At 40.4% G+C, this 18,681-nt stretch overlaps 1 protein-coding gene across 6 annotated transcripts in view; it reads right to left on the reverse strand.

Annotated features, from left to right (window-relative positions):
* The window catches only part of VPS13B (vacuolar protein sorting 13 homolog B), a 792,142-nt gene that overhangs the window by 73,261 nt on the left and 700,200 nt on the right, over nt 1-18,681 (reverse strand). For all 6 annotated transcript variants that reach the window (XM_059165934.1, XM_059165936.1, XM_059165932.1 and 3 more), the window contains one exon: nt 14,108-14,269. In XM_059165934.1, the coding sequence (XP_059021917.1) occupies nt 14,108-14,269 (162 nt within the window). The remainder of the gene's footprint in view (nt 1-14,107; nt 14,270-18,681) is intronic.

An 18,681-nucleotide genomic window follows, 5' to 3' on the forward strand; every position in this document is an offset into this window, starting at 1 on the left:
GACGCAGTTGGTGGTGACTGGACAGTAGGTTCCGGGTACTCAAACGGAGTCAGTGTTTACAGAATATTTGGGATTAAAATCCTTGCCAGATGGTCCCAAGAAGTGTTTACCTCACTGTTGATTTTAGCTATCTTAATGTCAGCAACAGTAAAAAGAAGCTTGTTACTGCCACTGGGGAGCAAAGGCACACAATCCTTCCTCCCCACATGGAATTGCTAGTTGCAGGCAGCTGTGCCCTACACAACAAGAGCCATACTGGAGGTTTCTGGGAATTGACTTCCATGGCTAGAAAAGGAGATTATGTGTGGCAAAGTTAACTTGAAATGATTTACTTTAAATCGGGAACATTTGGTTAACTATATGACAGTACTTTTAGTTTATGACAAACAAGAAGAATTTTTCACAGCTAATTTGGGAAGAGTTGGGGGTGCTTGGCTGGCTCAGTCAGTAGAGCATGAAACACTTGATCTCAGGGTTGTGAGTTTGAGCCTCATGTGTGGTGTAGAGTTTACTTAAAAAAAATGAAAAAAGAACAAATTGGGAAGACTTGGACATGCACATGGACTGGAAAGGTACTCTCCTTTGGAGAATACTGTGAATTCCCCCCTGTAGTGATGTCCTAGTTTTGTCTTTGTTTTCACTGGAAGCCACTGGGAGGTCAAAGGGGAGGAGGTAGAGGAGACCAGGGGCCACTCCTAATTAAAAGCCCAATTTCACTGACAGTATACAGAAGATACATTTTGAGATCACAAGACCTCTTTTTGTGTATCTGTATAGCACACACACAATATCCAATTGGATTGAAACAAGTTTATAATTTTCATATTGTTAAAATAATTAAGCTTTTAAGTCTATGTTCTTGAAAAAATGTCAGAAATGTTATAAATAAGTAATGAAAACATTTACTCAGTGAACATTTACCAAATGCCTAATATGAGCAGGCTATAGGATTAGATGCTGTGGAAAATTCCTTTTTTTTTTTTTTAAAGCCTCTTACTCTTTTTTTCTTTCTTTTTACCTTCAGCAAATACCCATTATGACCTCATCTCCATTCACATTCATGCTCATTCTCTCTCTCCTATTTCCTGGTGAGTTGCAAATGGCCCCCAATTCTCTCAGCAACTCTCAATGAGAGGTAATACTTAGTTCCTTATTCTTTGGATCTGGCCTAACTCTGTGACTTGTCCTGCCCAAGAAGAAATGGTGACAGAAGATGCTGTGTGAGCTTCAAGCTTGGGCTCAACAGGTTTAGTAGTTTCTGCTTTGGTTTTCCTGTCTGGGCTAGTCTGCTGGGGGCAGTCACATGGAAGAGAACCAAGAGTACCCTGGCCAACAGCCTGACAACTGCACATATGTAGGTGAGGCCATCTTGGACCACAAGTGAGCAGTGCAGACACCAGAAAAACCTCCTGAGGGCATCTAGGTTTCTGACCAACAGAATCACGAGCTAACGCATTTTTTAAAAGATTTTATTTCTTCATTTGATAAACAGAGATCATAAGTAGGCAGAGAAGGCAGAGAGAGGAGGAAGTGGGCTCCCTGCTGAGCAGAGCGCGGGATGTGAGGGTCAATCCCAGGACCTTAGATCACGAACTGAGCCGAAGGCAGAGGCTTAAACCACTGAGCCAGCCAGACACCCTGAGCTAATGCATTTTTTTAAGCTACTAAATTTTGACGTGCTCTGTTAAGCAGCAGTGGATATCCAATACAAACCTCCTCCCATGTAGGGTCAATCCTTCTACCTGTGGTCTGGATCCTTCCTCCTCTCCCATTCTAAGACCGTATGCCATTAATCATTTTTCCTCTCTTCTGCATATCAACCTTTGCTATTTATTGTTTCTGTATAGAACATGCCCAACTTTCTTCCATTTAAAACCCTTGCTTGATACTGCAGCTTTCTCTAGTTAACATCCAGTCAAGATTAAAAAAAAAAAAAAACAATTCATGCTGATTCTCTCCATTTCCTCACCTTCTATTCATTTTCAATCCACTTCAAGTTGGCTTCTATCCATATTTTGCCATGAAAATGCTTTCTAGGAGCCACCAATGACCTCTCAGTTGCCAACTACAATGGCTTCTTCAGTTCTTGTCTTACTCAATCTCTGTATGGCATCTGATAAGTCCCCCCCCCCCGCCCCCCCCGCTCAGATATTCTCCTTTCTTGGCTTAATTTAGGACACTGTATGTCTGGCTTTTCCTATTATATCTTAGTTTTCTTATACCTCTTACCCCTTCCAGTGGATCTCATTTCTTAGCCTAATTTCCTTATGACACCACACTTCCAAGATCGCATGAGTGATCCCTGTCTTCTGCTATTTTTTTTTTTAAAGATTTTATTTATTTTATTTGACAGACAGAGATCACAAGTAGGCAGAGAGGCAGGCAGAGAGAGAGAGAGGAGGAAGCAGGCTCCCCGCCCAGCAGAGAGCCCGATGTGGGGCTCGATCCCAGGACCCTGGGATCACGACCCGAGCCGAAGGCAGAGGCTTTAACTCACTGAGCTACCCAGGCGCCCCTCTTCTGCTATTTGTACTTTTGCATAGTCCCCTCCCATGCTGAATAGGACTGATCTGTGTAACCACTAAGATATCACAGAAATGACAATGAATGACTTCTGAGCTTAGGTCATAAAAGACACTATGGCTTCTGTCTTGTTCTAAATTGATCTGGATCACTTGATCTGGGGGAAGCCAGCGGCTATGTCATGAGAATACTCAGCCAACTCTATGGAGAGATCCTTGTAGCAAGGAGCCAAGTCCTCCAGCCAAGAGCCACGTGAGTGAGCCATTTTGGAAATGGATTCTCAAGCCCAGTCAAGCCTTTAGATGACTACAGTTCCAGATGATGTCTTGATTATGACCTTCTCAGGGACTCTGAGCTACAACTACCCAGTTCAACTACTCCTCAAATTCTTGGCTAATAAAATGGAGATTAAAAACAATGTCTGTTGTATTATCTACTTGGGTTTTGGGGTAATTTATTAAACAGAAATATGTAACTAATATAGATTTTGTTTTCTCCAAGTGAGGTGCTACTATAACAAAAGCCGAAAAACACAAGGGGCTTTGGAGCAGGCAAGTGGGCAGAAATTAAAAGGACTTGAGAAGAGTGTTGGTGACTATCTAAGGTGCTTCAAAGTTACTCTTAATAGTTATTTAATGGCCTGAGAGGAGGCTGTCAATGAGGACAATGATGTTGGACAATGGAGGAAGGGACATTGCTATGTCATGGCAGAGAGCTTAGCAACACTATAAACTAGAGTGACATGGAAAGTATAAATGTGCCTAATCGACTATGTGATGTGGCTAAGGAGATTTCCGGGCAGTGCTGAAGTAGCTCCTGGCTTCTATCTGCTGCTTATATTAAAGTCTGAGAGGGGTTGACAGAAGCTTAAGAAGTAAGTGTTAGATAAAAAGGAGGCAGGAGTTGCTAGTTTTCAACATTTCTAGCCTTCAGATGGCAAATGATGCTAAAATCAAGAAGTGGTTTCTATGCAAAGATCAATTCCAGGACATGACCAGGAAAGCTGGTTTAGGAATGAAGCTAAGAATGAGGCTATAAAATCCTTTGTTAGGATTGCAGAAAGATCTAAATTGCTGTCCCAGTAAACTATTCAAACAAGGGCTTCTAAGACACTCAGCAGCATGAGCAAAACCCAAAGCAGAAAGGAATTATCTTGAAGAGATACATGATTTTGTCCACTGTAGTAAATCTCAGTAAGATTAACAAGAGACCCACAGAGTCATTTAAAGAATTGTATTCACATAAACACTGCCAATTTTGACTGAAAGACAAAGTGTAAGATGGTAAAGAGGCCTGTTGAGTCTTCAAAATTATACTGAATTTTGAAAACTATGAAAACTACTCAAAAAAATCTGAGCAGACTATGAAGTGCAAACAAAGGATACTTTTCAAGAAAAAGGATGGATGACTCGAGGAGGCTTGAGCCAAGAGTCCAAAGCCATGAGCCATGGACAATTACTCTTGAGCAGGAGTGTGAATGATTACTAATCAAAAAACTTCTGACATTTATCTGGTTGGATATTAGAATTTTTATGGACCAGTAATTTATGGGTCTCCCTTTTCTCCTTTTATGAATGGGAGTGTCTGCAGTAGCCATCTTTTTGCCTGTACACCAATGCTGTACATTGTTCCACTACAAGAGATAACTAACAAAGTCCTCTTCTCTTAGCCCTGCCTCCTTGGGCATTCTGATCTACTCCCAGTGCTACTTAGGCACTGATGACAAACCCAATTTTTACCTCTTAGGCCAGACTATTCTTATGACATTCTGACTCTCATTCATTCTCCTCCTCTACATGGCCACTTGGATGTCTGGTTAGAAAGGGAACAGGGAAAGGGGCGCCTGGGTGGCTCAGTGGGTTAAACCGCTGCCTTTGGCTCAGGTCATGATCTCAGGGTCCTGGGATCGAGTCCCGCATCGGGCTCTCTGCTCGGCAGGGAGCCTGCTTCCCTCTCTCTCTCTCTGCCTGCCTCTCCGACTACTTGTGATTTCTCTCTGTCAAATAAATAAATAAAATCTTTAAAAAAAAAAAAAAAAAAGAAAGGGAACAGGGAAGGAAAGAACCTTTGGTTATAGAGAGCAGAGTTTTCCACTAGAAACTTTATAAATGTTATTGCATGGGATAGTCACAAAAATCTCTTGATTTTGCAGAAGAGGAAGACAAAGCTCCAAGGAATCAAGAACCTTTTCCAGTCTTACATAGCTAACAAGCCTTAGGAGTGAAACCCAGGCACGTATGGCTACAAATCTGTGTTTTTTCTAATATATCATCCTTTCTGCCCTGCCAAATAACCCAAAACTCAACATGTCCAACATGGATTTTAGAGTCACCCTGTTGTGTTCTCAAGTCCTATTCCATCCTCTGTCTCTAAAACACTGTCTTTCTACTCAGTTCCCTATCTTGGGCCAACAGCAACACTGCCAACTTGTCCCCTAATTCCGAAACCTCAGAGTTAAACTAGGCCCTTCCCTTCCATGACCAGTAACCAAATCCTGGTGATTGTAACTCCCAAATGACTTCTGAACAGATCACTTCCAGCACAAACCTTCCCTTCTAGCCTTTCTGATACCTAAAGAAAAGTTCATAGTTATTCCAATAGTTTTCCCTACAATTTCTCTACAGCTAATCCTCAAGATTTTCTCTTTCTCTTTGGTTTTCAGTAGTTTCCTCATGAGGTACTTCAGTCTGAGTTTCTTTGAAATGTCTGTTCGGGGTTTTCTGAGCTTCTGGGGCCTGCAAATTTTTATCTTTCACAAAACTTGGGATGTTTCTTGAGTTAATTTAATTTTTTTGGCCCAACTCTCCCTCTCTCTTCTCATTCTTGGATGGTAATTACTCATATTTAGACCTTTAGAAATTGTTCCACAGGTCCCTGCAGTTCGAATAATTTTGTTTGAATCTTTTTCTCTCTCTCTTTCACACTGGATGATTTCTACTGACCTATCTTCCAGTTTACTGCCTTTTCTTCTCTGTCATGTTGTATATGTTTCTATTACTGAAAGACAAATTGCCACAAATTTAGCAGCTTAAAAGAACACACATTTACCATCACTCTGTCTGTGGGTCAGGAGTCCAAGTAGGGAAGAATCCACTTCCAAGTGCACTCAGGTTGTTGGCAGAATGTCTTCTCCTGTGGCTACAGGCTGAGGACTCTGACTTACTAATGACTGGGGCTGGCAGTCACCTGCAGGTCCTGGAGGCTTCCCACAGCTCCCTGCCCCCTGGCCTTCTCTGTAGGCACTCACCACATGATATTTTACTTCCTGGCCAGCAGGAGCCTATGGGTCTCTCTCTCTCTCCTCACAAAAGGGCCCAGCCCCTCTTTTGGAGCTTTTATCTGATTCAGTTAGGTGCACAAAATGTTCTCCCTTTTGATTGATTAAAAATCAACTAATTTGGGACCTTAATAACAACTGTAAAATACCCTCTCCTTTGTTATAGTTGCTTTAAAGTATATGGTCATTCTTAATTCTAGGTCATCTTGGTGTTGACATCTGTTAATTATCTTTCTCTTGAAATTGAACTACTTTGGGGGGGTGATTCTTGAGATTTGTTGTATAATTTTGGTTTGTATTATGGACACTGTCAACATTTTGTTGTGGAAACTCTGGATTTTCTTGTAACTGCTCCAGAGTGTTAATGTTTTTGATTTAATAAGTACTCAATTCATTAAGACTCAAATGGAAAACTCTCATACCTGGACGAGTGGCTGCTGGGTTTCATTTGGTTCTTGAAGCCTTGGGTACAAGCTGCTTTTAGTTTTCCGCAGGCCCAGTGCTTCCGCAGTCAGTGGACAGTTGGGCCGAATTATTTTCCCACTTTCTGGCTTCCCCCCATCCAAGATTTTCTCCTCACTCTCTAGCAGCCTTGGTGGCCTGAGCTCTTTCCCCTGCTACCTGGAGCCAGGAAGACAACGGGCTACCCCTGCACTGAAACGATTGCAACTGCCATCCAGCACAGCTACCAAACAACGGGGAATTCACTCTGCAAGACGCTTGCTCTGAGTTTTGGTTCCCCTCCAAAATCTGCCTGCCTTTGTTCAGTCTCCAGAAGTAGTTCTTTTTGTGTTTTCCTCAGAATTTATAGCTGTTATTCACAGAAGGATGGGTCTGCTAGGCATTTACCCTGAGTGATGACTTCTCCTCTGCCTTGACTCAGTCGCTATGACCTCTGTCACGCCGGGGCTCTGCGGCCAGGGCCACACTGCTCCCTGCTGGCATCCTCCGTGTCCTCCAGACTGTCTTTCCAACTACACCACAGGGATCTCTCCAGGATGCAGCTGGGATCCTGTGAGCCTTCCGCAGGCAAAAGTCACCCATCACATACAGATGGATCTCCTCGGATGGACTGCCGGTTTCTTCAGAACACAGTTCCTGCGAACTGTGGTGTGCTGGAGCTGGCTCGAACTCATTTGTGAAAAAGTGCTGCTGAACAGTCAGGAATTTTGTGGTCTGGTTGTTAAATCATTGGTAGCTTGAGATCAGCTATGGTGGGAGCATTCACCCCACCAAGGTTAGCCATTCCTCCCTATCTGGACTTCCCCAACACAGCCAAGAGCACATTACCAACACACATCTCTTCAGCGGGGCATTCAGTTTTTATGTCTGAGTTACTGTGAACAAAATCCGAATCCCCCTTAACATGACATGCTACCAATATATCTACATCTCCCTGGTTCTGTGTCATGTCCTTCCTCCACTACTGTTCACTGGGCCAACTTCTGCTTGACCTTCAAACCCAGCCTCCGTGGAAAGCCAACTTTGACCTCTTCAAGTATTTAGTTTCTCCTGCCTTTCTTTGTGTTATCATGGTCTCGAGACAGCACTAAAGCTGCTTAGCACAGAACACAAGGGTTCCTACCTACTTTCCCATCCTGCGGATTCACATGTTCTCTCTACTGCAGTCAGATCAGTCCAGCTGTCCTACGGGCCGGCCTGGCTGTGTCCTCTCTCTGAAGCTTTCACACAAGCTGACTCCTTTATTTGGAACACCAGCACTGCCACCCTCACTTTATCGGCCTAACTCTTCCTTAAACATTAAACTTCCACACAAATATCCCCTCTACCGGTAAGCCTTGCCAGATTCTCATCCTCAGGTTAGACTTGGAAACATTTTCTTTGCACTCCCATCCAGACCTTGGCCATATCCAGAAGCAATGGACTGTACTTCCTGATTCTCTCACTTTTCTTCCTTATGGTTAGTATTTTAATTCAGTTACCCGTCATTTCCCCCTGTTTTGAATTACTGCAATAATGTCCTGATAGATACTGATCATGTCCATAAAAATCTGTTTACTTTTCTGACTCCCTTATTAGACAGTAAGTTCTTTACAAAAAAATGAACATATTTAATTACACACAAGAGGTCACAATAAATTAACATTTGTGGATTAAAACTGAATGGGAGGCTGGGAGACCAAATCAGCTGCTAGATGGAATTAATGGCAGACAAGAAGGCTTGTGAGTGACTGAGTCAAGGCCTTGGATGCCAGAAAATTTGGATATTTAATAGAAGATGGGGAGGTTATGAAGATTTTTGGACAGGAAACTGCAATAATTAAAGCATTATTCAGGGAAGTTTCTTGAGATGTAGTCTGCAAGATAGACTGGAGTGCAGCAAAGCTGTAACTAAGAGAATATTTGAGAGAAACCTGCAGTCGTTCATATAAGAATTAAGATAACCACTACTGATAAGTCACTGCACTTGCCACTCTTCCAGTTAGTGTTTGAAATTCCCTGTAGTCTGTGCATAAATTTTTTTTCAGGGTTTTTACTTAATTTCTTTCTGCTTTAGTAATCTATACCCTTTTTGAGACCTACATAAAAATGTAATAAACTGGAAAAATATCATCTTAACCTACCACCCAGATGCAACCACTGGCAACATTTTGATATATATTCTTCCAGCATTTTCTATGCATTTGTTCTTATATTGCTAAGATCATACTATATGTATCTATATCTATATATTTATTTTATATTCTGTTTTCTGACTGATAGGCCTTCAGATTTTTACAGAGACTTTTTTTTTTTTACAGAGATTTTTCCTTTACAGAGAGGATGTGCTACCACTTCCTCTCTGTAAAAATCTGAAGGTCTAATAATTGTTTATTATTCAGATATGTTAAATTTTACTCAAATTTAGCTTTAAAAGTGACATTTAAAAAAAAAGATTTTATTTATTTATTTGACAGACGGAGATTACAAGTAGGCAGAGAGGCAGACAGGGAGAGAGAGGAGGAAGTAGGCTCTCCAAGGAGCAGAGAGCCTGATGTGGGGCTTGATCCCAGGACCCTGGGATCATGACCTGAGCCTAAAGCAGAGGCTTTAACTCACTGAGCCACCCATGTGCCCTGATATTTTGAGTTTTAATTGACATTATAAATAAAGCTGTGATAAACATTTTTGGTATATAAACTTCTGTTTCGATTTAGATTATTTCCTGAGAGTAGATTACTAGTAGGGGATTTACTAAATCAAAGGTTGTGACCATTTTAATAGCTTTTGTGCTTATTAAATTGCTTTCTAGAGAGGAAAAATTAATTCCATTTGCATCTTCTAAACAAACTTTAACATGCACACCATGTGCCATGTAATAGAGGCAAATACCTGAAAAATTTATCACTTTAAACAGTTTTGCCAACATAGAATATTTCCTTATCTCCCTAACTCAGTTTTTAAATTTTTTTTTTAAAGATTTTATTCATTTCTTTGACACAGAGAGAGATCACAAGTAGGCAGAGCAGCACAGAGAGAGCAAGGGGGAAGCAGGCTCCCTGCTGAGCAGAGAGCCCAATGCGGGGCTTGATCCCAGGACCCTAGGATCATTACCCGAGCTGAAGGCAGAGGCTTAACCCACTGAGCCACCCAGGCGCCCCAGCTTTTAAATTTTTAAAACTGTGACTCTAACAATAAGGAATGTGCTCTTTCTTTATGACATATATATACATACGCATTATGTAAATGGATATGGAAAGAGTGAAGTGAATGAGAGTTACAGTGTAGTTAATGAAGCTGACAACAGGCTGGACTCACCATAAGAGAGGTAGATACTCAAAACCTATTACTATCCCTTTAGACAAGAGGAAAAGTGATCAGATCTCACTTTAAAATAATTTTATATACAGTGAACTGGAGGATTTTCTATCTGTACAAGCCCAGAAGAAGTAAAATAAACATATCTTACTGTTATGTGGTGAGTACAGGTTGGTCATATGTGTTAGATTTAAACTATTACCTGTCACTTCATAATTTCTGAAACATTTTTCCAAGTTTTCAAGTGACAGAAATACTTAGGTCAGAGTGAGACAACTGACCATCAATTGAGTTTTGTCAACAGAGAGGCCTTCAAGCGAGACTGGCAAGCTATGGCCTGGGGGCCAAATGGGGCACACTGCCTATTTTTGTACAGCCTGTAAGCTAAAATGGTTTTTACATTTTTAAATGGTCAAAAAAAAAAAAAAAAAAGAAAGAAAGAAAAATACTATTTCGTGATGTGTGAAAGTTACTGAAATTCAAATTTCATGGTCTATAAATAAAGTTTTATTGGAACACAGCCACATCTTTCATTTCGGCTGCTTTTGTGCAGAGAGGAATAGCTGCGAGAGAGACATGCAGGCCCCAAAAGACCTAAAATATGGAGCACATGGCCCTACCCAGAAAAAGTTTGCCAACCTCTGTCTTGGAGTAATATACAATTTTCTATTTTTTTCACTAAATCTGACTATTTTAATGAGTATGTCCCAGATGCTCCGCTGCTCTTCAAAATTCTTACCTTGTTATATTTTGCATTTTAAAATATCTGCCATTTTTTCTATTAAGTCCCTTTTGGAGTAAAATTTTATTAACTTCTATAGCTCTGTCTAGAGCCCATTTTCACCTTGCTAGATGGTTTGATTACTGAAATTAAGTCACTGGTAGTCGAAATTCTGCAATTCTAAAAAACACATCATCTATAAATTGTGCATGTTTTGAGGATAAAAGCACATGTAATTCCTTACATCCAAGGTAGAGGCATTTCTATTTCAAGTTTAACTAGCCAACAGTGCTCTCTATCAGCAAGGAAAGAAAGTCAACTTGAACAGCCTGTACATGCATCCTACTGGCTGATGGAAGTGTCCCTATATTCAGTTTGGCTACATTAAACAAATCCTTCCTTAACCTTACGCTGCACCTACTACCCATATTCTGGGGAAAGATACCATCAACTCACACCTGTTAGTCCTTAGAGTCAACTTCCTACAATATGAAGCACTTCTTTGAAGACCAGTCGCTTGCTGGTTATTCTCACTCAACTGGATCTGAAGTCTACTGAACTGGGATATCTGAGGGCCTCTGGGATGGCATTTATGATTGTGCAGCCGAGTATGTTCAACTGTTCCCTGGGAATTAGTTTTGTTCTTCCTTTGTTTATTTAGGCAAGCAACGGTTGTGGGATATCCAACATTTTAAATGATTCTGCCTCAGACCATGTGTTAGAAACTATAAGGAGAGTTTACAACTTTTTGATTTTAAAATCGGCTTTGGATTTCTGGAATTGGTGTGTCCATGTTTCTTCCCATTCTGTTGAGACTTACTGTTGTTAGCAACCTCCTGTGTGGTTCTAAGATCTGCTGACCTCTTTGAAACCTTTCCAGCTGTCATTGCCACTTTCTTGATCTCTGCAATATAAGCTACATTGTTTAGTGGAGTTAAGTTCTATGACCTCTGGAAATCCTCCCTGAGGTTATGAATTGACTAACACCCAAGGTAGCATAAACATGCAGACACAAATGTTCCTAAAACGCAGCCTGCTGGGCAACGCAGGATATGACGTGGAGTCTGGAAAAAGCAACAGTTTGCTCGCTTACAAGGCTATGACTACCTCCAGGTGCAGTCTGAAGCTAAGCGGCTAGGTTTTCTGGGCCTCAGATGTAACCTCTCATTAGAACACATCAGAATTCGCAATTGTGGATGTAAGGAATTCCATGAAGACCCTCTGGGCCCATTAAGACTTCTGGCTTCAGAGGGTCCTAAAACACACTTCCTTCAACTTACAGAGTTTTGTAAAGAGACACCATTTTTTTCTTTCTTAAACAAAGTTGATCTAAGTTTTAGCTTGAAGATTATAATGCTTACAGCTCATTAAAATTTGTATCCAGAGAATGCCGTTGCAAATTGAAAAGGAAAAAGAAAAGTTTAATAGATATCTGTCTTGAGTCCAGTTTGTCATAAAAAGGTTCTTATTATTTTTGGTAATAAAGTTAAGACTTTGCAAGGGATTTACTTGGACTAAGAATTTCACATTAGTCTGGCTTTAAACATGGAGTATCAGACTAGCGATTCTCAGCCTATCTTTTGAAACCTTACAGCTTTGCTATTCTAACAGACAAACCATGCAGCCCAAACCTAAGAGAGCTGGACAATGACGTAGAAATGACACTCTATTGAGAATCCAAAGACAGGGATTTCAGTCCCAACTTTACCACCATCTCAACCTAACATTTCCATTTGTCTCCTTAGTTATAACACACATACAACACACGTGGATGTGGACCGCACATGGATATTGTGAAAACAAAACTAGTAACAAATACAAAAGGACATTAAAAACCTGCGAAAGAGTAAAATATGCAGGTGTCATGCTGGTAGCGGTCAGCCATGCTTCTTTCCTGTTTTTTTCCTTCCCACCCAGATACTGCATGTCTATAACATGAAGCCTCCTGTTTCTCCACACCTCTGAGCCAGCTGCTCTTAAGATCACCCTTCTCATCCTGGCTCCAGTATCAGGAAATCTTTTTTTTTTTTTTTTAAGATTTTATTTATTTGAGAGAGAGAGTGCTCGAGTGAAAGAAAGAGTACAAGCAGGGGAAGCGGCAGGCAGAGGAAGAAGCAGACTCCCTGCAGAGCAGGTAGCCAGATGTGGAACTTGATCCCAGGACACTGAGATCATGACCTGAGCTGAAGGCAGAGGCTTAACCAACTGAACCATGGGGGAGTCCCCAGTATCTGGGAAACTTGAGGGTCACCAAGGGTCTCTTAAAGAGACTGGGAGGGGAGGTAAGCTTTCTGCACTTTGCTTTCTGTGGCGGAGGCTGGAGTGTGGGTGGGTGTGGGTGTGGGTGCCGTGGCCATGGGCACAGTAGAGGGCTACATGGAGCTGAGCCTTCCCAGAGGTTTCTCCCGTCCCTAAAAAATGCAATTACTGTGGAAACTTTTTGAACATCTAAAAGGCTATACGACAAGTATTAACATGGGTTGTCTCTGGATGGTTGCCATTATAGGAGTTCTGGGGTTTTTTTTGTTTGTTTGTTTGTTTTTGCTTTAATTTTTTTGCCATATGTCTGTATGTTTTCACTTCTGCAATTAGTAACACAAAAACCCAAAAAGATATTTTGAAACAAACAAACAAGCAAACAAACTGGCTTTTAACTATGTTATAAGGGGCAAACAACTCAACCACTTAAGAACATGGAAATTTCTAGAGAGGGCATGTCATTCACTCTAAAAAAGATGAATACAACATTATCTCATCTGAGAAATGTTCCTAACAAGTTTTATTAAAAAAGGATTTATGTGGTTCTAATGTCCTGTCAGGTTTATTAGAATTAAATAAATATTCTTAAATAAGAATGTACTGTGTCTACCTTTCCAAGTTCTATCCTAGCAGTGTGGCAGTATGATGAAAAAGCGAGCAAAAAATCAGCAAAAGGGACCCGGAGGGCATAACATATTCTGAAGCTGGTCTATAGACCAGATGGGAAAACTTGTTCTCTAATCTAATGACTTTCTTTTAATCACAAGCAGTAGTTTCCTTATTACCCAGAGTTTTAGAAATACATTATTCTTGAGATGACTTCCTAGGATTTCTTTTACTCATTTAAGACCACATCTTTGTATTTAATTCATCCTCATATTATCCCTGCAGGGCACATCCCTCTAATTATTCCCATCTAAAGTGACAGGAAAATGGAATTATACTACTTGGAAAACAGACATCCTTTGGTATGTCTTTTCTCAGTGCCCCCTTGGTCACAGACTGTGAGCTGTCTTTGGAGGGCAAGGACCGTGACTTCCCTGTCTTTGCATGTCCCTGGCCATGCCGGGCAGAGTAGGTATGTAGTAAAAATCTGAACAAATGCCTAAGTAATAATAGCCAATGTGTAATGCTTACAGTATCTCGAGCACTATTCTAGTGCCATTATACACAGTAACTGGCTTAGTCCTCAGAACCCTACAAAAATGCGTGTTACCATTATCCGCATTTTATAGATGAGAAAACAGATGCCCAGAGAGCAAAGCAAGGTTACCGAGCCAGGATCAAAGCTTACAAACTTGGGCTCTAGAGTCCAACCGCATCACGGTCACACCGAGCTGCCTTTGCAGCACCTGTGATAACCAGGAGACTGTTCCCTTCCAAGAGAAGCAAGGTTGTGCTGGGCTCCCACCTCAAACCCTTCCTGGGTTTCTGTCAGATGCAGCTACGCCGTGTGGTTCCTTGGGAAACTTAAAAAGGGAAATAACTGGACACAGGCACACAAATGCAGAATAAACGAATCCCCAACGTTCACAATTGCTGTGTTTGTAAGGCTGTTTCTCAAATACCTGTGGGGATTTGTGGGAGCGCCAGCTGTACTGGTGACTGTGGAGACTCGCCAGCAGAATATTTTCATCAGTATCCACCTGGCCAAACCGCAGTGTCTCCTGTGTGTCATTACAGATCACAAAATGGCTGAAGACCAACTCCTCTACCTCAGGGCATTTGTTCTGAAAGAAAAAGAATACGAAAGCCAACGTGCATCAGATTAATTGCAAGATGTTTGGCAGCTGTCTGCCCAGTGGCGATTGTTACAACACAGAAACACTAAAAGATCTGTTGTCATTAGCTCTGGTATACAAAGTATTCTATACTTCCAGGATAAGCACAAAAAATACCTTAAAAAGAGATCTTAAATGTTCCAAGAATATGTTTTGATTTATACTCCTGCAAAAGAAATCATACGCACAGAAGAGTAAAAGAACAATGAGATCCCTCAAACTTTTAACATTTTAAAATGAATTAACATGCTACAAAGAATGCAGTATGGAGTAGTGCACGTTTCTGAGCAGAGTACTGGAGGCTAGAATTACCATGTTCCTGGATTCTACACTCAACAATCAAGACCAATTACCAAAGCCACAGTTTGTACCCTACAGAAAGTAAGGATCATTTAGGTAATACATCCCCAGATCCCTTAAGGGGGAGGGTGGATGTGTGTGTGTGTAAATCTGCTCAGGGAGAGATGTAAATAAAACCATAACTTTCCCTCTATTGTTAAGAGGCTGAACAGCTCTGGAATCAGTGTAAGCCAAGTTGCAGTTTTTAAGAAAGATAATGTTCATTGAAAAACAGTTGTTGGTGTCTCTGTCAGCTAAGAGTCATCCATCAGCTCATGTCTTCCATTCATCTGCTGAGGCTCAACAAATTAGTAATATGTTCCTGTGTTGAGACCTTCCTTCTCCACTTCATGGTGTCTCTGTCTGTTGCTGTTATATCCAGACACCGACAAAGTGATTGAGCATTTCTGTGTTTCCTCTTCTATCCCTCTGGTTAGGTTATGGCTTAAAAACTAATAAACATATCTTTTTAGTAAATGAAAAGAATAGTTGAATAGATGCTCAAACTGAGAATGCAAGAAAAAAAATCTTAAAATCTTAATTAGCCAATCCATTTGCAGACAAGGGGAGGTCACTGGAACTGATACTTCTCTTGTGGCCTCTATTTTGTGGTTGTGGAGCTAAATGTCATAATGCTGCACTAGGTCACTTGCCATTTTCCCAAGGGGAGGGAGAATAAAAGGGGACATATAACTCACAAGCACAGTGATTTAAGTGATTATGAGGCCTGAAGAGTCTAACGACAAAGTACCTGGAATCCAGCCTGGAACAAGACCCGATCTAGAACCTCATCCAGAACAGGTGTCTTGTGGGGCAGAATCCACTCCTAGTCATGCACAAGGTCCCCTAAGTAAGGTGGACAGTACTTTCTGGCTGCAGTTGATGAAGGGGCCCTTGAAACACCTCATTCTTCCAAATACCCTTGGGGACTCACTCTGTCACCCACTGATTCTCACCAATCTCCCTATTCTCAGAGTGGAACCTCGCTTGACAGCCACACTAATCACAAAAAAATAAATAAATAAATAAAAAAGAAAAGAGTCTTGGATTAAGAGAGATCAAAGTAACTAGGAGCAACAATTATCTGTTGTTTACCATATTCTACGCTGTGGCTTTTAATCATGAGCTTGACTCCAGTGGGGTTGAATGTCCTGCCCGATTCAACCCCTGCCCCATCATGAGCCACTCCCCAGTTGCTTGCTAAACCCCAGCTGCACGAGCTCTTTCCTGTCCCTCCAACACTGCCCTAGCCCCCTTTCAACTCATTCAACACATCAAGCTCCTTCTTGCCTCAGTGCCTTTCCCTTGCATGGACCTGTTTTCCTTCACACTTAACTAACTGTTTTCAAGTCATTTTCTCTGGGTAGCCTTCTGGAAGCACCTCCAGATCAGGTCATGTCCCTCCAGTTTAGGCTCACTTCACACTCCTACTGTTTCACTTTCCCTCCTGAGACTAAGAAACTATTTGTTTGATTCTCAGTTCACTCTTGTCTCCATCACTAGAGTCTATAGGTACAAGAGGGCAGGAACCAAGTCTGTGTTTTTTTACCAGTTTATGTCCAGTACTCAGCATAATGCCTGACATGTAGGTACTCAGTAAACACTTATGAAGCAAATACATGAGTAAATTTAATTTTTAAAATTATAAGTGAATGCATGTTCACAGTAGAAAAATTAGAAAATATAGGAAGTAGGGATTTTTTTTAAAGTCTCTAATTTTGCACACAAATAACTCTTGTTAATATTTTGGTGGATTTTCTTCTAGCAATTTTAATCTCTTCAGAGTATCCTACCTGTTTCTATTCTGGTCTATCCTATCTAATTCTGTCTTATATGTCTTACCTATTTAAAGGTTTATAAACCTTTAATCAAATTGGAGTCCAGTGTATAATTATTTTAAAGACATTTTTCCATTTGTCCTTATATAATCAACATAAACTGCTCTCATAAACTTTTTTCTCTCCTTTAGGCCCAAGAGTGCAAACATGAAGAAAGGGATATGATTCCAAACTTCCAGTTAGATGTACTGAGACTGAAATTCAGTTTTCTTAATGAGTTGGGATCAATCTTCTGGTAACACAGAGGTTAAGTTACCAGATGGGGTTTGAGAAGGAAAAAAAAAAGCACATATTACTTTCCCTCATCTCCAAAAACTGACCTTTAATAAATGATGAGTGTTTTAGAAAAATGTAAATGAAAGAACACAAGGGGGTTGTTTACATTTTTTTAAAGAATACTCAAACTCCTCAGAGAACTGTTTCTCTACTGTTCCTTCATCTGTGGAGTTCATTATAATTGTAGTAAGTTTAAGCATTTCTTGGAGTGTCTTAAATTCTGGTGTATTTTTAATATAACAGTTTGTGCACATTTTATATGACATCATTTAGTCAAAGTCTCAGGATGCTCATTCAGATTTGTAATTAAAAGATGGCTTATCTACATTTAAGATTCATGCTGGAGTGTTGTCCAGGCATTTGCAATTAAACAGAGACAGACATCATTCTGGTGTAAGATAAAGATACATAAGCAAGACCTTCATTTTTAAATAAAAATCCCCTTTACATGTCATTTTGTCCAAATGTAGGGATATGGCATTGAAACATAAAGCGAGTTGCAAGTGACATTTTGTGTCCTCAATCTGGTCTCACAAAACATTAATCATGTGCCAAAGAGAAAAAAAAAAAAAAATCACAGCCAGAGAAAGGCTTGATGAAGCCATGATGAAGGCTTCTGTTAATCTTGAGCTTGTGACCTAAAGGTGAAAGGCCAAATTGTTTCATTCTTCAACTGTCTGGTCCATCCACACTGGATACAAATGACTTGTCTCAGATACGAATCCAATAAAAGTATGCAGAGAACTTGAATAACTTATCTTGCTTATTAAATTCATATTTCTCATCGGCAATAATTAGACTGCATATGAGACAACACACCAATAACCTCCAAGCTTGGGAAACTAATCTTCCCCACTAAGGGAATAAACCACATTGAGAACATCTTAGAAACAATGAACTTAATAACCCTCTATAAACCCAGTTCAATGTCAAATGTCCTATAATTTCAAAGTAGTGCATTTTTGTATTTACTTTAGAATGCGTAGGGTTAGATGCCTACCACATTAAAACTTGGTGGCAAGTACCCTTGACATGGGAGGAAACAAGAAAATTACAGCAACAATTACAGAAGTATATCCTCTTGTGGCTCATGTTAACATTGCCAAATCCCTGTATAAATCAGAATCAACTATTCATAGAATGTACCTGTCAGCAATATGCTACGTGACATATGGCTCTACTTAATCAAATATACAATTCCATTTAAAAAAAAAACCCCAGAATATTCCTTCAAGGCACTGTGTTAGCCAGTCAGTCATTCGCACTCTGATGTGGTTTAAAACATTTAAATATTTATGCACCGTATTTTATTTATATGTATAGCTGTGTCTAAGAGAATATTTTTACCCTGGGAGGAAACTGGTATTTCTGAAGGCCATTTTGCAGTAGTTGCTACACATGAGTCCTCTTAGAATGGCCCTGATACCAAGACAAACATATTCTGGGTCTAAATGCTCTATCAATGACTCTTTTATATTTTCTAGGTTTGTTTTTTATTAAATGCATTGTTCAAAATATGACAAAAAACAGAAATTGGAGCCATGGAGGTTTTTTTCACATCACTATTCGAACCAGCTGCAAAGATTTAGATCACACTAGCTCTTATTTTACGCATGTCCTCTGCAACAAGAAAACCATGGAATGCCCTTAAAAAAGAATTTTAAAATAAAAAACAGATGTGTTATCTTCTTTCCCTTTGCTATTGTAGTGCCATGTTAGGTAATTAATTCCTTAGTCTTATATAGGTCTTCATGCATATAAAGAGAAGAGTTTATTCCCATAAAAATTCTTAAGTTAGAGAACTCCAAGTCCCCCCAGCACACCCCCACCCAGGCCTGTCTCCACATGAGGTCAGCGAAGGACAGGAGAGCATTTCCCCTGGGGGGCCAGCTCCGCTCAAATGTAGGT

Source organism: Mustela lutreola, chromosome 3, assembly GCF_030435805.1.
Source record: "Mustela lutreola isolate mMusLut2 chromosome 3, mMusLut2.pri, whole genome shotgun sequence".
In the NCBI taxonomy this organism is placed as follows: domain Eukaryota; kingdom Metazoa; phylum Chordata; class Mammalia; order Carnivora; family Mustelidae; genus Mustela; species Mustela lutreola.